This window comes from Fundulus heteroclitus, unplaced genomic scaffold (assembly GCF_011125445.2).
Source record: "Fundulus heteroclitus isolate FHET01 unplaced genomic scaffold, MU-UCD_Fhet_4.1 scaffold_42, whole genome shotgun sequence".
NCBI lineage: Eukaryota > Metazoa > Chordata > Actinopteri > Cyprinodontiformes > Fundulidae > Fundulus > Fundulus heteroclitus.
The window spans coordinates 3091014-3108334 of record NW_023396835.1 but is presented as its reverse complement, the minus strand read 5'-3'; the positions used below and the strand labels follow the sequence as shown (position 1 = coordinate 3108334).

Genomic DNA, 17321 nt, shown 5'->3' with positions numbered 1-17321 from the left:
CTGCAAACGTCCCAGGAACTTAGCGCTCACTTTCAAAGAACTTAAAGGTTACTTTCCAGAAACTTATGGGCTACTTTTCAAGAACTTAGCAATAACTGTCCAAAAGCTTAGAGGTCACTTTCCAGAAATGTAGGTGTTACTTTCCAGGAATGTATAGCTTATTTTCCAATAATTTAGGGGCTTGTTACTTTCCAGGAACTTGGCAAAAACTTTCTAAGAACTTAGTGTTACTCTCTAAGATATTTCAGGTCTTAGAGGCTACTTTCCAGGAAAAATTATGATACTTTCCAGGAACTTCACAATTACTTCACAGGAAATTAAAGGCTACTTTTTTGGACCTTAGATAGTTTATTCAGGACTTACTGTGTTATTACAAGAAACTTTAGTTAAGTTACTTTCCATTAACTCATAACTTTCTGCCAACACATAGATTACTTAGGAAAACCCCAGATTGCTTTTGGGGGAACTTGTAGCTGTTTTGTAGAAAACTAAATGGTAACTTAGTTAAGAACCTATAATATTTGCATAGATTTTTTTACCTCAACATTTGTTCTTTAATTGCATGTTTATAATTTTGATATTATGTTAAGTTTGCTTAGTGCAGAATCCCCACAATAGCCCTCTTCTTGTATGTGTACTTGCACAGAAAAAGTAAACCCTTCCATTTTGAATCTAACTGCATTCGGACCACATCAACCCATCTTTATTTAGTGTAAGTTTTTGGGATTTTGTACCTTAATCATTAAAGCTTTATGTTTTTGTAATAATCGCCACCAGAATGTGTTGTCTGATTCTTACTGACTTCTCCTCATGTGTGTCTGCTTTACCTGGCTGTTTCTGCCGAGGTTTGGGTAGGTTGGTGACGCAGGTGTGTGGACACATCAGCACGTTGCAGGGATGCAGCGCCCCCTCCAGGAAGAGCTGCTTAGTCTCAGACAGGTGGATGCCCCCCAGAGGCGTCTTCGGCAGCGTGTTGGAGGGCACCAGAGCCAGGCAGTACACGCCCACCTGGTGGATGCTGTCTATCGCCTGGAAAGTCGGGTAGGTTAAAATTAAGTGAAGAGATTGTTGCTGATTTAAGCAGCATCACTGAGGTTTTTTTAACAGTGTTTACAGTCAGTCATTCTAGCTGCTTTTAAATCACTGACTGTCTGCAACCTGATGAAAAAACCTGGAAAAAAAAGACAAGCTGTCTGTATGTGTGATGGTGAAGGAATAAAAGTAAAAGATTTTACTGCAGCTCCTAAAGCTGCAGACAGTTTTTATAGCTGCACCAAAGTCGCCACACGGACCGAGGCAGATTTCATCTGTTCTGATGAAATACAGCAGAGAGGAAGTGAGGAGCAAACTGTGAGCCTTTATAAAGTAATCTATTAATATGAGTTATAAAAACAGCCAGATTTAAATAATCTCCCCAGATTTGATTTTCTACTGGCAGCAGATCGCATTAATGTGAATAAAACAAGATCTGATTTCATGATTTAATAATTCAATCTCAGCTTTCAGCCCTGAGAGGATTCCTGAAGAAATTCAGAGATGAACAACGATGAGAAATGTTTCATTTTAACATCAGAAAATGTTCTCACCTGACAGTAAACACAGAGAGAGAGGGAGGGAGGAAGGAAGGAAGGAAGGGATGAAGGAAGGAAGGGAGGGAGGAAGAAAAAAAGTTGCATAAAATACATGTTTTAAATCTGTCAATAACTATTGATATTGATCGATATGATTTCTATTTTATCGACATGCCTTTTTTTTCTATATCATCCAGACCTATAAATATCTAGTTAATTCCAGTTCTCCTTTGACTATTTTCAACTAAAACATTTTCCAATATTGTAATGGAGAGTTGGTAAATGGGACGGTCTAACCTTTGGAGCACTTCCTGGTTGCGACAACGTCATCAAGTCTACCCCAAGCCCGGGAAAAACAGTGCCAGACGACAAAAAAATGGATATGGAAATTTTTATTTTATTTTTTCGTTATTTACTTGTTATTGGAGGAGGACAGTCGGTTTACACGGCTTCGGCGGCAGCAAAACCGGCGACGAATTTTTCTCAGGCTGGGAGAGCGCAGTGGAGAGGTAACATTTACCTGCTATTATTTTCAGCCACAGGGGCCTGCTAATTATCATAATATACCAGTTATGAAACAAACGCTTGTCAGCAGATTGACGAATATGTTTAAATATAAAATTTAATATTTATTTGTAAGACTTGATATAAGCTTATGTTTGTAACTTTAGTAATTTTAATTGAATAGTTAAATGTGTACAAACCCTGTAAATAACTGACTTAAATCACTACTTTCAATATTACTAAAAAAGTGCGTAAAGCACCTCGGGAAATCTTATGGCAGGCGAGGCCACTAAGGATGTTAGCGGTGCATCCTCAGAATTCGGGGAAAAGGAGGACGCATTTAAAGGCTGCATTTTAAGCATCCTCAGAATTTTTGCCAAATGGGACAACCTCCGCGCATCGTTGTGACGTCACAGGCCTTAAAATGCGTCCTTCGAAGGACGCAGCCTGCGAATTGAGACACAGCTTTTGATTTAAGGAGATGATCTCCTTAGACGACGCCCACCCTCGTTATACAAATACAAATCACCCGACATGACAAAATCTAAAAAGTGCTCAAGTTTACACAGCTTAGAGCTGAAAAACATGCATTAAACTGACTACAGGTGCTCTCTTATCCAATAGTAAGCCCTTCATTTGATAAGACAGTGAAAAGTGTTTAACCTGCAGCACTCTGCTCATCCACTGGAAGCTGTCCTCCTCAGTGGAGTCCGGTCGCTGCTCCGCTACGACCACGATCCTCTCATCGTGGAGCACGGTGATGGAGAACACCGCTATCCTGCAGGACACACACACAGTCAGAGTTTGAAACGTTCCTCCTAACTGGAGCACGTCGTCTCAGGAGGAGCAGGACGTCCACCGCCTACCTGCCTCTGTAGACAAACTTCATGGGCTCCACCGCCAGCGCTGTGGCTACGATGTCGTCGGCGTTGTGCCGCCGCCCCCCCACCACCATCAGGCCGTCCATCTTCCCGGTGACGAAGATGAGCCCGGCGGGTCCGATGAAGCCCAGCAGGCCGGTCCTGGTGAAGGGGAACTCGCTGACGGGCGTCCCGTTGCTGGACACGGGGAAGACCTGAGGGCGCGGCACACCGCGGTCACGACACTGCAGACGGCCGCAGAGACAAAAAGGGCCTCCGCTGACTTACCTCGAAGGTGTTCTTGGTCATGCCGGCCAGGCCGTAGTAGGAGGATCCGGTGGCGGCGGTGCAGACGCACATCTCTCCGATCTCGTCGGTCTTACAGAGCTGAGGAACTCCGTCCAGCCTCACCACGCACATCGACGCTGCAGGACAGAGACACGACGGACGTCACTGACGGACCAGAGCCCACGCCTCTGCACTGCTAAAACGGATCTAAAAATAGCTAAAATGTTCTCAAATCTAGTGTTTTTGTCCCAGATTTGAGAAGGTAAATATTATCTGCCGATGGAATGAGTATTTTGACCCCTAAAATAAGATAGTTAGATATTCTGCACTTGAAATAAGATGTTGGAGATGAATTGTTCCTATTTTAAGTGCAAAACTCTTATTCCATTGGCAGATAATATTATTTACCTGCTCAAATCAAGGACAATACCCTAATTTTAAGAACATTTTACTTATTTTTAGTTCCGTTTTTGCAGAGTGAGGCCGCACTGCAAAAACAGAACTAAAAATAAGTAAAATGCTCTTAAAATGTGTGTATTTTTCCTTGATTTGAGTAGGTAAATAAGATGATCTGCCAATAGAATAAGATATTTGCACTTAAAATAGGAACAATTTATCTCCATCATCTTATTTCAAGTGCAGTATATCTAATTGTCTTATTTTAGGGGTCAAAATACTCATTCCATTGGCAGATAGTCCTATTTACCTGCTCAAATCTAGGACAAAAACACACATTTTAAGAAGATTTAACTTATTTTTAGTTCCGTTTTTGCAGTGTGAGGCCGGGCGGCGTTCACCGGGGTTGGCTCTACCTCCGGGCATGACGGAGCCGACGTCCTGAAGCGTGAGAACGGACAGCTTCTCCTCGGAGTCGACGCGGATCACGCCGTGGCTCAGACCCTGCATGGACAGCACGCCGCGGCTGGGAGGCGTGGCTCCCTCCTCCAACGGCCTGAAGGAGAGAGGAGGACCCGTCAGAGAGGAGAAACGTGACGATTTACCGTCTTCAGCGCTTTCTACGGGTTCTAATTTCAGGTAAATAGTACTGCAAGGCCGTACTATCAGGAAGTGCATGCCTTAATTGTTCTAACTTTTAAAAAAAAATTAAAAGTGTATGTGGAGAAAGAAGTTTTATAAAGCGGGATTTTGTTTGTCTCAAGAGAAAACTGATTTTTAAGAACTTTGAAAAATTGAATACAGAAAAAGTAATTTATGTCTAAAGATGCCAAAATTTAAACTAATGAAATATTTGAATAGTTTAGGAAAATGTGAGGTTTTATAATAAATATCAATTTTGTACAAAAACTGTTAAAGCTTTTAAAAAAGCTTTTACATTTTTAGATTAAGGTAAATTCAGCATTTTGTTGACACAACTTTAACAGCTTACAAAAATCACAAGAGTATTTAGAAAAGGCCAAACTTTGTGTCCTCTAACGCAGCGGTAATCAGATTCAACCCAACATTGGTACAGGACGTTTGAAGCCACAAAAACATTTAAAAGGGAGATTAAAAGATTTGAGTTAAATGGTGTTAAAGTGGTAAATGAGAGCCAGGCTGATGGAGTCATGTAGACTTTAGGTATAAATGTACTGTTTTAAACCCAAAAACGAACTACAAAGCATGATCAGCTCAACCACAGAGAGAGAGAGGGGAAATTTTCTGTGAACACTTTTTACATCTTATGTATTGGGGTAAATAAAAGATCTGATCCACAAAGCCTGTAAACCCTTTGAGGTAGAGACGGTGGAACGAGGTTCTTTAAGAGGCGATAAAGCCCGTTAGAAATCAGCCGCGGCTCGGACTAACGAAGCGCTGCGGCGGCGACAGATGCGGCGAGACGCTTCAACAACAGCGTCAGAGGACACATCCTGTGGCTGAGGCGGAAAATGTGTTTCACGCTTTAAGAGGAGGCGAAATCCGTGGTTGTTGCTCATCTAGTGTTTAAAGAACTGAAAAAAAACTCTTCGGAAAAAAATCTAAGAATAGAATTTCCCCTTTACTTCAGTAACACCTGTAAGAATGGCTATGCATCTTTATCTTTACTGAGTAAAACAGCGGAGATCATGAAAGTAGTCTAATTGCTTCATCCTAACGATGAAAGCAGATCCATGCAGCTTCCTGTGAGGCGGCGTACCTGCGGATGGCCACGGTGAGCGCCTCTGGGGAGCTGGCACAGGGGCAGATCACCTCCGGCCTCAGACCTTTGGACTGGAAGACGTTGAGGAACGCGTCGCAGGACGAGATCGACCCTGCGAGTCACAGACAGCGCCGTCAGGTATTCATGTCACAGTTTGGGGTTTAAAGGTCTGCACTGTGTGCAGCAGAAGCTCAGGAACCACAGCCACGTCAAACTAGAGCACAGAGGGTCCAATACGTCCGTCTCTAATTAGAAGAGATCCTGGAAGGTATTCTGAAGTTGTGCTTTAGTTATTTTTTGCATATCCTTATTATTGGTTCCTCTGTTACTTTTACTTTTTGACTCCTTCACAACAACAAAGCTCTTGCTACTGTAAATAAAACAAAACCAGAGCCAGTTTCTGCGCCTGAGACTCCCTGAGGGACCTCCACACTGACGAGCACCTGAGGAGGTCCTGTACACTGCAAAAAGGGAATTAAAATGAAGTAAATTTTTCTTGAAATTAGTGCATTTTTTCTTGATTTGAGCAGGTAAATATGATTATTTGCCAATGGAATAAGATTTTTGCACTTGAAGTGGGAAAAATTCATCTCCATCATCATTTTTCAAGTGCAGAATATCTAATTATTTTATTTTAGGGGTAGAACTACTAATCCCATTGGCAAATAGTCTTATTTACCTGCTCAAATCAATGAAAAATATACAAATTTCTAGAAAATTTGATTTACATGTAGTTCCCGTTTTTCCAGTGTAAACGAAAACTTCTAAACTTACCACGTTTAATTGGTGGTTGGAGCCTCTTTTATGAGCTTACACCCTTTATAAAGGAAAAAGCTAAAGGTGCTGCTCATTACGGCTCTTTTTTTCCTGCAGCTCCAACGTTTTACGGTGAGGATCTGATCACTTAAATAATGCTCACCGCCAGGCATGAAACTAAGATGTTATTCGACGTCAGACACGAGCTGGCAGTGAAACAAACACACAGCTACGTTCTGTCTACGTGTTTCACTAAAAAAAAGCAGATAAAGCACAGTAAGAATGCCTTCCTGAAAGAAAGACGATTATCTGACTAATCCTTACAGGGATTGGAACCGTCGGCCACCACCAGCATTCGCAGGGAGCTCAGGTTGACGTCTCGCTGGTCCCGGTGGGCCACCAGGGCCCAGTGCATGTCCCGGGACTTAACGCAGGCCACCTTCGCTGCAGGCAGAACGTTAAACAGCATTTAACGGGTTAGATACGTGAAAATTACAAAGGAATGAAGTTAAAAATCACTAGTTTTCAATAGCAAAGGCCAGAGAGAGGACACCTAATCATTTTTGACAAAGCAAATTAAACAAATGAGTTCAATTAAAACATCGATAGAGCTAGAGTTTGCAGGAAGCAGCGTAGAAACAGGGTTTTTAGCCGTCTTCTATTATTCTGTTGTAAACATTGTTACTTATATGAAGTATTCGTCTCGTTTTCAGTACCAATAAAACAAGCAGTGTCGACCCGTTATGCACAGCTTTCATCACGCCGTACGCCTCCTATAGCTGCTCCGGCACGCGGCCAAAGGGATTTTAGTAAAATGGTTAAAACATCTAAACTCTTCTTGGAGGCCTAAAGCTCAAAGACACGTTTGAAACCTAAACTTTTCCAGCTAAAGCCTGCAATAAATAATTATTTTTATTTTATTTAGATACATTTTATGACAACAGTTTCCACTCATATCTTGTTTCTACATAGAAATATAAGTATTTATGTCTCTTTTCTCCAAGGGCGACTGTGGCTTGATGCAATCAGAAGGTTGTGGGTTCGATTCCAGCTTCCCCTCGCCACATGTCGATGTGCCCCTGGGCAAGGCACTTAACCCCAAAATGCCTACCGAGGTGCGTCTCGGTGTACAGGGAGTGTTGGCCGAGTGGTTAGAGCAGTGCGCTTGCACTCAGAGAAGGATGCAAGTACCCAGTTCAATCCCCAGCGCCTGCACTCTGGGTCCCTGAGCAAGACCCTTAACCCCAGATGTCTCCCTGGGCGCCGCACATGGCAGCCCACTGCTCCACAAGGGTAATGGGTTAAAAGCAGAGCACACATTTCGTTGTAATGTATGTTTCAATGACAATAAAGATGATATTACTATTACTACTATTACAAACAGATCCCAAATTTGATGCTATTTTTTTCAACTCTGGAGTTACATTTGTTACACAATATTTTTAAACGGCACATTTCCTTAATAATACACTATATATATATATATATATATATATATATATATATATATATATATATATATATATATATATATATATATATATATATATATATAATTAGAAATTCAATCTAATATTTAGAATACAATACTAGTCTTCTGTTAGTATTGGTCTATAGGAGGGTCTGGGGTAGTAGGAGTCAGGCTGGATGGCGGTATTTAGCCAGGTGGCTACAGGTGGCTACAGGTAGCTAAAGGATTGTTTGGTTGGTGGCAGGACAGTCGGTTAATAGTTTGATATTTTAACATATTCACTAGTTATTAAGGTGTTTCTGTCTGCCTAAAATGGCTTCCTACGACCTCCCACTCCCCCGTTCCAACTACATGGCCCACGTTCAGAATATCCTCAGATAATTTCTGCTAGCGGTTGTTTTATTCTGAATTGGACCGGGGCGTTTGGTTTACCTTTAAACTGGCAGACCTTCTGGATCCAGGACAGAGGGTTGACCTTCATCAGGGCGTAGGGAATACTGATGACATGCATCATGTTCATCACACTCTGAGGGACCGAAAGAAGAAGAAGAAGAAGGGATTAAAAGAGAAGACAATGTTTCAGAGTGACTAATTTTTCTGAGTATGGAGCCAAAAAGAACTGAGTGAACTAGGATTAGTTGGTATAATTATTCGTTGTGTTTCCAAAGCAGCAAACAGAGTAATCAAACTTTTGTCTTAAATTTATTTACAAATACAGCCCTGATTGTATGCATCTGTTGGAGTTTATATTTCTCATTAACAGCGTTGTTCCTGCATCTTTTTTCCATTCTACTAGTTATTTTAAACCTGTTGTTGCCAACACAATTGGCTCAGTTATTCGCAACGTTTTAAGACTTTTTAAACTAGGTCTCCAATCAAAGGAAGATATATTCATTTTAAAACATTTTGTCCATTTGAGCACAAACTAGTTGGAAATTTTGAAATTCAGTCAAAGGATAACAGCATATTGTTCCTCATGATAACATTGTTTTTCAGGCTGATAGCTAGTGACAGATCTAGAAAACATTAAATAAAAGTCTTTCATATTTACTCAAGTCAAAAATATTACTAGCTGCTTTCTTACCAAATCAAACCATAGATAAGTAAAAAAAATGGACACATAAATATTTTTATTTAGTTATTTATCCATTTAAGACAGTAATGGTGGATATATTATCTAACTTACAGTCAGGACAGCATGCCAGAGTCCTACGTCCTTCTTGAAGTCTAATACATTCACTATGGTTTCAGCTGGAAAAAGAAAAACGAAAAAGGATCATCTTAAGCTTCACATTCAACCAAACACAGACACCTCAGAGTCCCGTTAAGGTTATTAAGCTGTTGACTTTGTGAGGATGAGCCATCATCACCCTGTGTGAACTGAAACAGGTAGAAATGTGTGCGTTACCTTCTGTGTAGGAGCAGGACTGTGTGAGGGCCTGGCAGTGCGTCAGCATGGCTGTCTTCGTCACCGTGACACCGAGGACGCCGCCGTCCTTACACGTCTTATACTGGACACACAGAGACAGGCACATAGATGATAATCATAAAATTATTTAACGCAACTCTTAGATAAAAACTACAATTTATAGCCATACACACATCAGACAAGAAATTCCTTTACTGTCCCACAGTGAGGAAAGTTGGGCGTGACAGTGGCACAAAAACACATTGAAAGGGTTATTGCACTAAATATATATATATATATATATATATATATATATATATATAAAAACAGGCTAAGCTAATCTAAAGTTTGTTCTACAGTAACAGATAATGAAGTGATCAGAAAGGCAGAAATAGCTTACACAGTACTCTCAGTAAGTTCACAATATGAGTTTAGTTAAAGAAAGTTTACATGAACATTTTGAAAAAGGACCTGCAAGTTTAATGGAAGTAACACTTAGGTTGTAACCTGTAAGTTTTACAAATTAACCTGTATATTCTAGACAGTAACATGTATATTCTAGAAAGTAACATGCAGGTTTTAGAAAGTAACCTGTGATGTCTAGGAAGTATCATTTAAGTTTTAGAAAGTAATGTGTAAGTTGTAGAAAGTAAACTGCAGGTTTTAGAAAATAACCTGTATGGTTTATAAAGTAGCCTTTACGTTTTAGAATGTAACATGTAAGTTTTAGGAAATAACCAGAATTAACCTGTATATTCTAGACAGTAACATGCAAGTTTTAGAAAGTAACATGTAAGTTTTAGGAAATAACCTGTTCATTTTAAAAAGTAACCTGTAAGTTTTAGAAAGCCATGTGTACATTTTAGAAAGTAACATGCAAGCTTTAGAAAGTTACCAGGTTTAGAAAGTAACCTGTGATGTCTAGGAAGTATCATTTAAGTTTTAGAAAGTAATGTGTAAGTTGTAGAAACTGCAGGTTTTAGAAAATAACCTGTATGGTTTATAAAGTAGCCTTTACATTTTAGAATGCAAACTTTATATCCAATCAATTCCAGGTTGCAAAAGTGGTTTAATGGTAAATAAACTTCAAGAGAAACGTGGTTCTCCCCTGAAATCTTAACTTTTTGGAAATCTACTTTATTTGAGATAAAAAAAGAATATTTCAGGATTAATATTTCTGTAAACCCACATTGTGTGGTTCTGGGATTTAAACTCCATTTATGAATGTGAAGTGCGGACTTCTTTTCAGAATTGATTTAAATGCTGCAGAGCTCCCAGGGCAAAAAGATGGACAATTTATGAAAAACAATCACTTTAAATTCATAGTTTTTTCATAGACATTTTTTATTATTATTATTATTATTGTCATCAATTCACAATCAAGATGTTTTGTTTTGCTTGTCAGTTTATCAATGCAGTTGTTTAATAAATATTGACAGTACTCCACACAAACCCTGGATGGCAGCTGTGGTCGTGGTTAATTTGTTTTTGCCAGTAAATATTAGCTGTCAGTCAACTCCTCGTCTATAGGAGGAGAGACTCTGGAATAACGAAACTGATGGATTTAAGCGATAAAAGCTAAAACTCTTTCTGAAAGCTGCTGAGTCACAGTAACAGTGTCACGATTTGGGTTTTGTCTTGGTTTATGTTATCAGATTTATTAGTTAAGTTTCTGCTTTTGGGGTCTTGTTTGGTTTTGATTTAGACATGTTGTTCTGTTTAGGTTACCTGTTTTCCACCTGTCACTTTATCAGCTCTGTTTGGTCTCCCCTCAGCAATCTGTCAGCTTTCTTGCCTTGATTAGATCCACCTGCTCACTTATAATTAGTCTTCACTCCTGTTCACCTGCTCACTCCCCTATATAGTCCTGCCACAAACCTCTGCAATCTGCCAGATCATTAACGAGCCACGGTGAGTTTAGTTCCAGCATTCTTTATTCTGATTGACCTGTTGATGATAACCCGAGAGCCTTTTTGATTCTGAGCCAGCCTGTTCCCTGATCTGTTTTTCCTGCCCTGTCTGACTGATTTACCGGTTTACCGACTAGTTTCTGTCCCATGGTTATCCGAGCTTGCTTTGCCCTGTCTGTACCTCTGCCTATTTTGGACTGCTTTTTGTGTACCGGATTTTGGACTGCCCTTTTGACTATTGAGCCCGCCTGTCCCTGTTTTCATTATTAAAATCCTGTTTTTTGCCTTAACCTCACTTGTTGGGTTTGAATACTGGGTTTGCCTGATTCACGATCATAACAGAATGATCTGGCCCCACTAAAACCTATCGCCCAACAAGTTTTTAGAGGTTTTTTTTTTTTTCCCCTCCACAAACTATGGCTTGGGAGGGTTCCAGATTGGCGTTCTGTCCCCCTGGTATCGGTCCCAGACGCCATCTCTCCAGCAGCCGCAGCAGCAGTAACCCGCTGCCTGCTCCGAGCCTACGATTGGGAGGGCTTTTTGTCACTAATTCAGGTTCTGCTCAGAATAGAGGGGATCACTCACCCAGCGACACCGCTGTCGGCTCTGCCCATGGGTTTTATCCAGACCCAACTTTGTTTATGGAGGTCGAAGCGGAGGTGGTGCGGGATCTTCGCCCGGATCTTTTTCTCTCTCTCCCTCCAGAGGAGGAGATGCAGGGAACGCTGTGGGCTCCGCCGATCCCGGCTCTACCGACAGAATCAAACCTCCAGCAAGTCCTGCCGTCCCGCCGTCGGAGGAGGGGAAGGAAACCTGTGGGTCGCTCCCTCACCCGTTCTGTTCGGCCGACAGGCGAGTCAGTACCGCGCCCGTCCGTTGCCACTTCCTGCTCAGTGGATCGGAGTCCGGTGCTCCCCAGAGCTGAGCAGCCCACAGCGCCTCCTGGTGGCGCCCGTGATGCTGAGGATCTGGCTCTGGAGGACCAGTTAAGAGCGTTTGCCCCTATTATTAAAGACCTTAGGGAGGCTCTTTTCAGCCAGTATTCAGAGGAGCTGGAGGCTAAATTAAAGGAGGTCGAGGGGCACTATAGAGCGGCTCTCCAGGGTTTCTATAGTGGACTCAATCCTGTCCCCAAGGGTCCAGCCGACGCCCCTGCACCTGTCCCAGAGGACCCGCCTCCTACCTCAGCTCCAGTGCCGGCCTCCGGCAACTATAAAGCAGCACTGTCTGCGCAGCCGGCCCAAGACGTTGCAACCCCGGAGGGTCCGCAGCCGGCCCAAGACGTTGCAACCCCGGAGGGTCCGCAGCCGGCCCAAGACGTTGCAACCCCGGAGGGTCCGCAGCCGGCCCAAGACGTTGCAACCCCGGAGGGTCCGCAGCCGGCCCAAGACGCTGCAACCCCGGAGGGTCCGCAGCCGGCCCGAGACGTTGCAACCCCGGAGGCTCCGCAACCGGCCCGAGACGCTGCAACCCAGGAGGGTCCGCAGCCGGCCCGCGACGTGGGAACCCAGGAGGGTCCGCCGCCAGTCTGCGACGTGGGAACCCAGGAGGGTCCGCCGCCATTCTGCGACGTGGGAACCCAGGAGGGTCCGCCGCCAGTCTGCGACGTGGGAACCCAGGAGGGTCCGCCGCCAGTCTGCGACGTGGGAACCCAGGAGGGCCCGCCGCCAGTCTGCGACGTGGGAACCCAGGAGGGCCCGCCGCCAGTCTGCGACGTGGGAACCCAGGAGGGCCCGCCGCCAGTCTGCGACGTGGGAACCCAGGAGGGCCCGCCGCCAGTCTGCGACGTGGGAACCCAGGAGGGCCCGCCGCCAGTCTGCGACGTGGGAACCCAGGAGGGTCTCCCACTGGCCCACGATGAGGGGGTTCAGACGAGCCCTCTTTCAGGCCGCAACTCGGGGGCTCATCGGGACACTGGGCGCCGTGGCCCTCGCCCAGACGACAAGCGGCGCCGTGGCCCTCGCCCAGACGACAAGCGGCGCCGTGGCCCTCGCCCAGACGACAAGCGGCGCCGTGGCCCTCGCCCAGACGACAAGCGGCGCCGTGGCCCTCGCCCAGACGACAAGCGGCGCCGTGGCCCTCGCCCAGACGACAAGCGGCGTCGTGGCCCTCGCCCAGACGACAAGCGGCGTCGTGGCCCTCGCCCAAACGACAAGCTCCGTCGGGGGTCTCGCCGAGAAGACAAGCACCCAGAGCCCCATGGAGACTTAGAGGCCCCTGGACCTCTTTTGAAGCTCTTACCCCCTCATCTTTGGCTTGACAGCCAATTTCCCAAGTGGCTGACCAAACTGTCTTGGTCGGAGGTTCTGGAAGGGTTACTGATGAGGTTCTGGGTGTTAAAGGGTCTGGGAGCATCTGAAGCCTGTAGCCAGGTCCCGTCTGAACCTGTAGCCTGTAGCCAGGCCCCGTCTGAACCTGTAGCCTGTAGCCAGGCCCCGTCTGAACCTGAAGCCTGTAGCCAGGGGCCGTCTGAACCTGAAGCCTGTAGCCAGGGGCCGTCTGAACCTGAAGCCTGTAGCCAGGGGCCGTCTGAACCTGAAGCCTGTAGCCAGGGGCCGTCTGAACCTGAAGCCTGTAGCCAGGGGCCGTCTGAACCTGAAGCCTGTAGCCAGGGGCCGTCTGAACCTGAAGCCTGTAGCCAGGGGCCGTCTGAACCTGAAGCCTGTAGCCAGGGGCCGTCTGAACCTGAAGCCAGTAGCCAGGGGCCGTCTGAACCTGAAGCCAGTAGCCAGGGGCCGACTGAACCTGAAGCCAGTAGCCAGGGGCCGACTGAACCTGAAGCCTGTAGCCAGGCTCCTCCTGAACTCTGTAGCCAGGCGCCTCCTGAACTCTGTAGCCAGGCGCCTCCTGAACTCTGTAGCCAGGCGCCTCCTGAACTCTGTAGCCAGGCGCCTCCTGAACTCTGTAGCCAGACGCCTCCTGAACTCTTTAGCCAGGCCTCTCTTCTAGCTCTTAGTCCGGCGTTGTCTCCAGCCTTTAGTCCGGCGGCAGGTTCTGTTCTTTCTCTCTCCAGACGTCGGTTCCTGAGGGTCCTGTTCTACCGACGGTCCCCGAGGTTGCTGCTCTGCCGCCGGTCTCCGAGAGACCTGCTCCGCCGCCGGCCTATGAGAGACCTGCTCCGCCGCCGGCCTATGAGAGACCTGCTCCGCCGCCGGCCTATGAGAGACCTGCTCCGCCGCCGGCCTATGAGAGACCTGCTCCGCCGCCGGCCTATGAGAGACCTGCTCCGCCACCGGCCGCCGGACATCTTTGCTAACCGGGGCCGTCCTACAGGACACCCGCCGGATTACCTGTCTCACAGGGGTCGTCCGCCGGGACGTCCGCCGGAGAACCTGACACGCCGAGGACGCCCGCCGGAGAACCTGACACGCCGAGGACGCCCGCCGGAGAACCTGACACGCCGAGGACGCCCGCCGGAGAACCTGACACGCCGAGGACGCCCGCCGGAGAACCTGACACGCCGAGGACGCCCGCCGGAGAACCTGACACGCCGAGGACGCTCGCCGGAGAACCTGACACGCCGAGGACGCCCGCCGGAGAACCTGACACGCCGAGGACGCCGCCGGAGAACCTGACACGCCGAGGACGCCCGCCGGAGAACCTGACCCGCCGAGGACGCCCGCCGGAGAACCTGACACGCCGAGGACGCCCGCCGGAGAACCTGACACGCCGAGGACGCCCGCCGGAGAACCTGACACGCCGAGGACGCCCGCCGGAGAACCTGACACGCCGAGGACGCCCGCCGGAGAACCTGACACGCCGAGGACGCCCGCCGGAGAACCTGACACGCCGAGGACGCCCGCCGGAGAACCTGACACGCCGAGGACGCCCGCCGGAGAACCTGACACGGCTGGGTCGTCCTCCTGGACGCCCGCCTGAGAACCTGACACGGCTGGGTCGTCCTCCTGGACGCCCGCCTGAGAACCTGACACGGCTGGGTCGTCCTCCTGGACGCCCGCCTGAGAACCTGACACGGCTGGGTCGTCCTCCTGGACGCCCGCCTGAGAACCTGACACGGCTGGGTCGTCCTCCTGGACGCCCGCCTGAGAACCTGACACGGCTGGGTCGTCCTCCTGGACGCCCGCCTGAGAACCTGACATGGCTGGGTCGTCCTCCTGGACGCCCGCCTGAGAACCTGACACGGCTGGGTCGTCCTCCTGGACGCCCGCCTGAGAACCTGACACGGCTGGGTCGTCCTCCTGGACGCCCGCCTGAGAACCTGACACGGCTGGGTCGTCCTCCTGGACGCCCGCCTGAGAACCCGACTCGTCGAGGTCGTCCTTCTGGACGCCCGCCTGAGAACCCGACTCGTCGAGGCCGTCCTTCTGGACGCCCGCCGGAGATTTTAACTTGTCAGGATCCTCCTCCGGGATACCCGTCAGACTTTATTTATGTTATTTTAGTTCGCCCTGTCGGGTTGTTTTTGGTTTGGACAGTGTTTCTTTTTCCTGTTTCTGGCCCTCCATCCTGTACCTCCCTCCACCCACCCGGGCTAGTCTGTTTTGTTTCTGAGGCCGTCTGGAATCCGGCCTTGAGGAGGGGGTTCTGTCACGATTTGGGTTTTGTCTTGGTTTATGTTATCAGATTTATTAGTTAAGTTTCTGCTTTTGGGGTCTTGTTTGGTTTTGATTTAGACATGTTGTTCTGTTTAGGTTACCTGTTTTCCACCTGTCACTTTATCAGCTCTGTTTGGTCTCCCCTCAGCAATCTGTCAGCTTTCTTGCCTTGATTAGATCCACCTGCTCACTTATAATTAGTCTTCACTCCTGTTCACCTGCTCACTCCCCTATATAGTCCTGCCACAAACCTCTGCAATCTGCCAGATCATTAACGAGCCACGGTGAGTTTAGTTCCAGCATTCTTTATTCTGATTGACCTGTTGATGATAACCCGAGAGCCTTTTTGATTCTGAGCCAGCCTGTTCCCTGATCTGTTTTTCCTGCCCTGTCTGACTGATTTACCGGTTTACCGACTAGTTTCTGTCCCATGGTTATCCGAGCTTGCTTTGCCCTGTCTGTACCTCTGCCTATTTTGGACTGCTTTTTGTGTACCGGATTTTGGACTGCCCTTTTGACTATTGAGCCCGCCTGTCCCTGTTTTCATTATTAAAATCCTGTTTTTTGCCTTAACCTCACTTGTTGGGTTTGAATACTGGGTTTGCCTGATTCACGATCATAACAAACAGATTAGATTTCTTCTAGAATAAGGACTCCTCTGTCTAAAAGCCTGTCAAACCACCATCACAGGCTGCTATTAGGGCAATGAATCACATTGGGATGCTTCTTTTTTATTATTATTATTATTGTTTTTTAGCCACGGAACCAAAAGCATCTTGCAGTGATTTTCCTCTGCAGAGATTCTTCTCTTAGAGAGAAAGGAGGTCATTTTTCAATCACCCCTCTCCTTTGATCGCTTTCTGTTGCAGCCTCTTTCGATCCAAAACACAATCAAGGGGACACTTGGCCTCACCGCAGGCGCCGTTACCACCCGCGGGCTGAAAGGGACGTCACCAAACAATCAACTCAACCGGCCCGGATGGCGGCACCGACCGGCAGAAACGTTTCTGCAGGGATTGTAGGAGCAAAAGCCAACAGGTGGGAACGTTCTGCCAAACTCATCCAGTTTACCTCGATGTAGGCCGTCTCCTGGTTGGCATCCTTGATCTGGGGGAACCAGTCTCGGGGCGGCTTGGAGAGGTGTTTGGACTCTGGGACGAACCACAGAACCTTTGGCCAACCTGGACACAAGGAGAGCAGATCAGGGATTGTGGAGGAGAAAGCTGCTTAAACTTTATTTTCTACGTCTCAAAGGGGAAATGTTGTACGAGGATGTGCCGCCCAATCAGCGCTAAAAGGTCGCGTGGGTGTTAAAATACTCAACGTGAAATCCAGCGTTTGAGTCCTGCTAATGTCTGAATTACAGCAGATGGAGGAGAGACAGAAGAAGCCGTGGGACCGAGACGCGCTTCAAGCTGATCGATTGGAGAAGCACTTTGCTTTAATGAGCGCCACACTGACAATCTTAAATCTGCTGGCATCAGGTTTCTATTTATAAACCCATTACTGCAAAGCAAGGCGCGGTTATTTATCACTCAGAGGTTTCTCTCCCTCCCTCCTCTCTGTACTGATGGTTGTTTTTCTATCGATCTGCATCCCTCTGAGTTTCTCCACATCGCTCCATCTCTCGGCCTGCCTGCCAGCAATTTTGCTCCGTCAGGTTATTTTACTCAGAGCTCACAGTAAATGAAAGGCCTTCATTCTTCTTATTATAAAGGAACCATTTCAACTTTACACAACAAATTAAGACCCTTTAAATCGGACGGATTATGCAGCTTTTCTCTTTGTTCTAGCTGAGTAACAGTAGTCGAGTATCCGAAGTCTAAATCTATGAAAAAAGTCAGTAAAACATCTTGTTAG

At 46.8% G+C, this 17321-nt stretch overlaps 1 protein-coding gene across 8 annotated transcripts in view; it reads right to left on the bottom strand.

The window, feature by feature from the left end:
• LOC105917585 (disco-interacting protein 2 homolog C) overlaps nucleotides 1–17321 on the bottom strand; it is a 253099-nt gene that overhangs the window by 30192 nt on the left and 205586 nt on the right. For all 8 annotated transcript variants that reach the window (XM_036131247.1, XM_036131249.1, XM_036131243.1 and 5 more), the window contains 11 exons: nucleotides 16533–16642; nucleotides 8996–9098; nucleotides 8774–8838; nucleotides 8020–8113; nucleotides 6441–6560; nucleotides 5358–5472; nucleotides 4036–4175; nucleotides 3224–3360; nucleotides 2942–3150; nucleotides 2739–2853; nucleotides 828–1029 (listed from right to left, as the gene is read on the bottom strand). In XM_036131247.1, coding sequence (XP_035987140.1) covers nucleotides 828–1029; nucleotides 2739–2853; nucleotides 2942–3150; nucleotides 3224–3360; nucleotides 4036–4175; nucleotides 5358–5472; nucleotides 6441–6560; nucleotides 8020–8113; nucleotides 8774–8838; nucleotides 8996–9098; nucleotides 16533–16642 — 1410 coding nt within the window. The remainder of the gene's footprint in view (nucleotides 1–827; nucleotides 1030–2738; nucleotides 2854–2941; nucleotides 3151–3223; nucleotides 3361–4035; nucleotides 4176–5357; nucleotides 5473–6440; nucleotides 6561–8019; nucleotides 8114–8773; nucleotides 8839–8995; nucleotides 9099–16532; nucleotides 16643–17321) is intronic.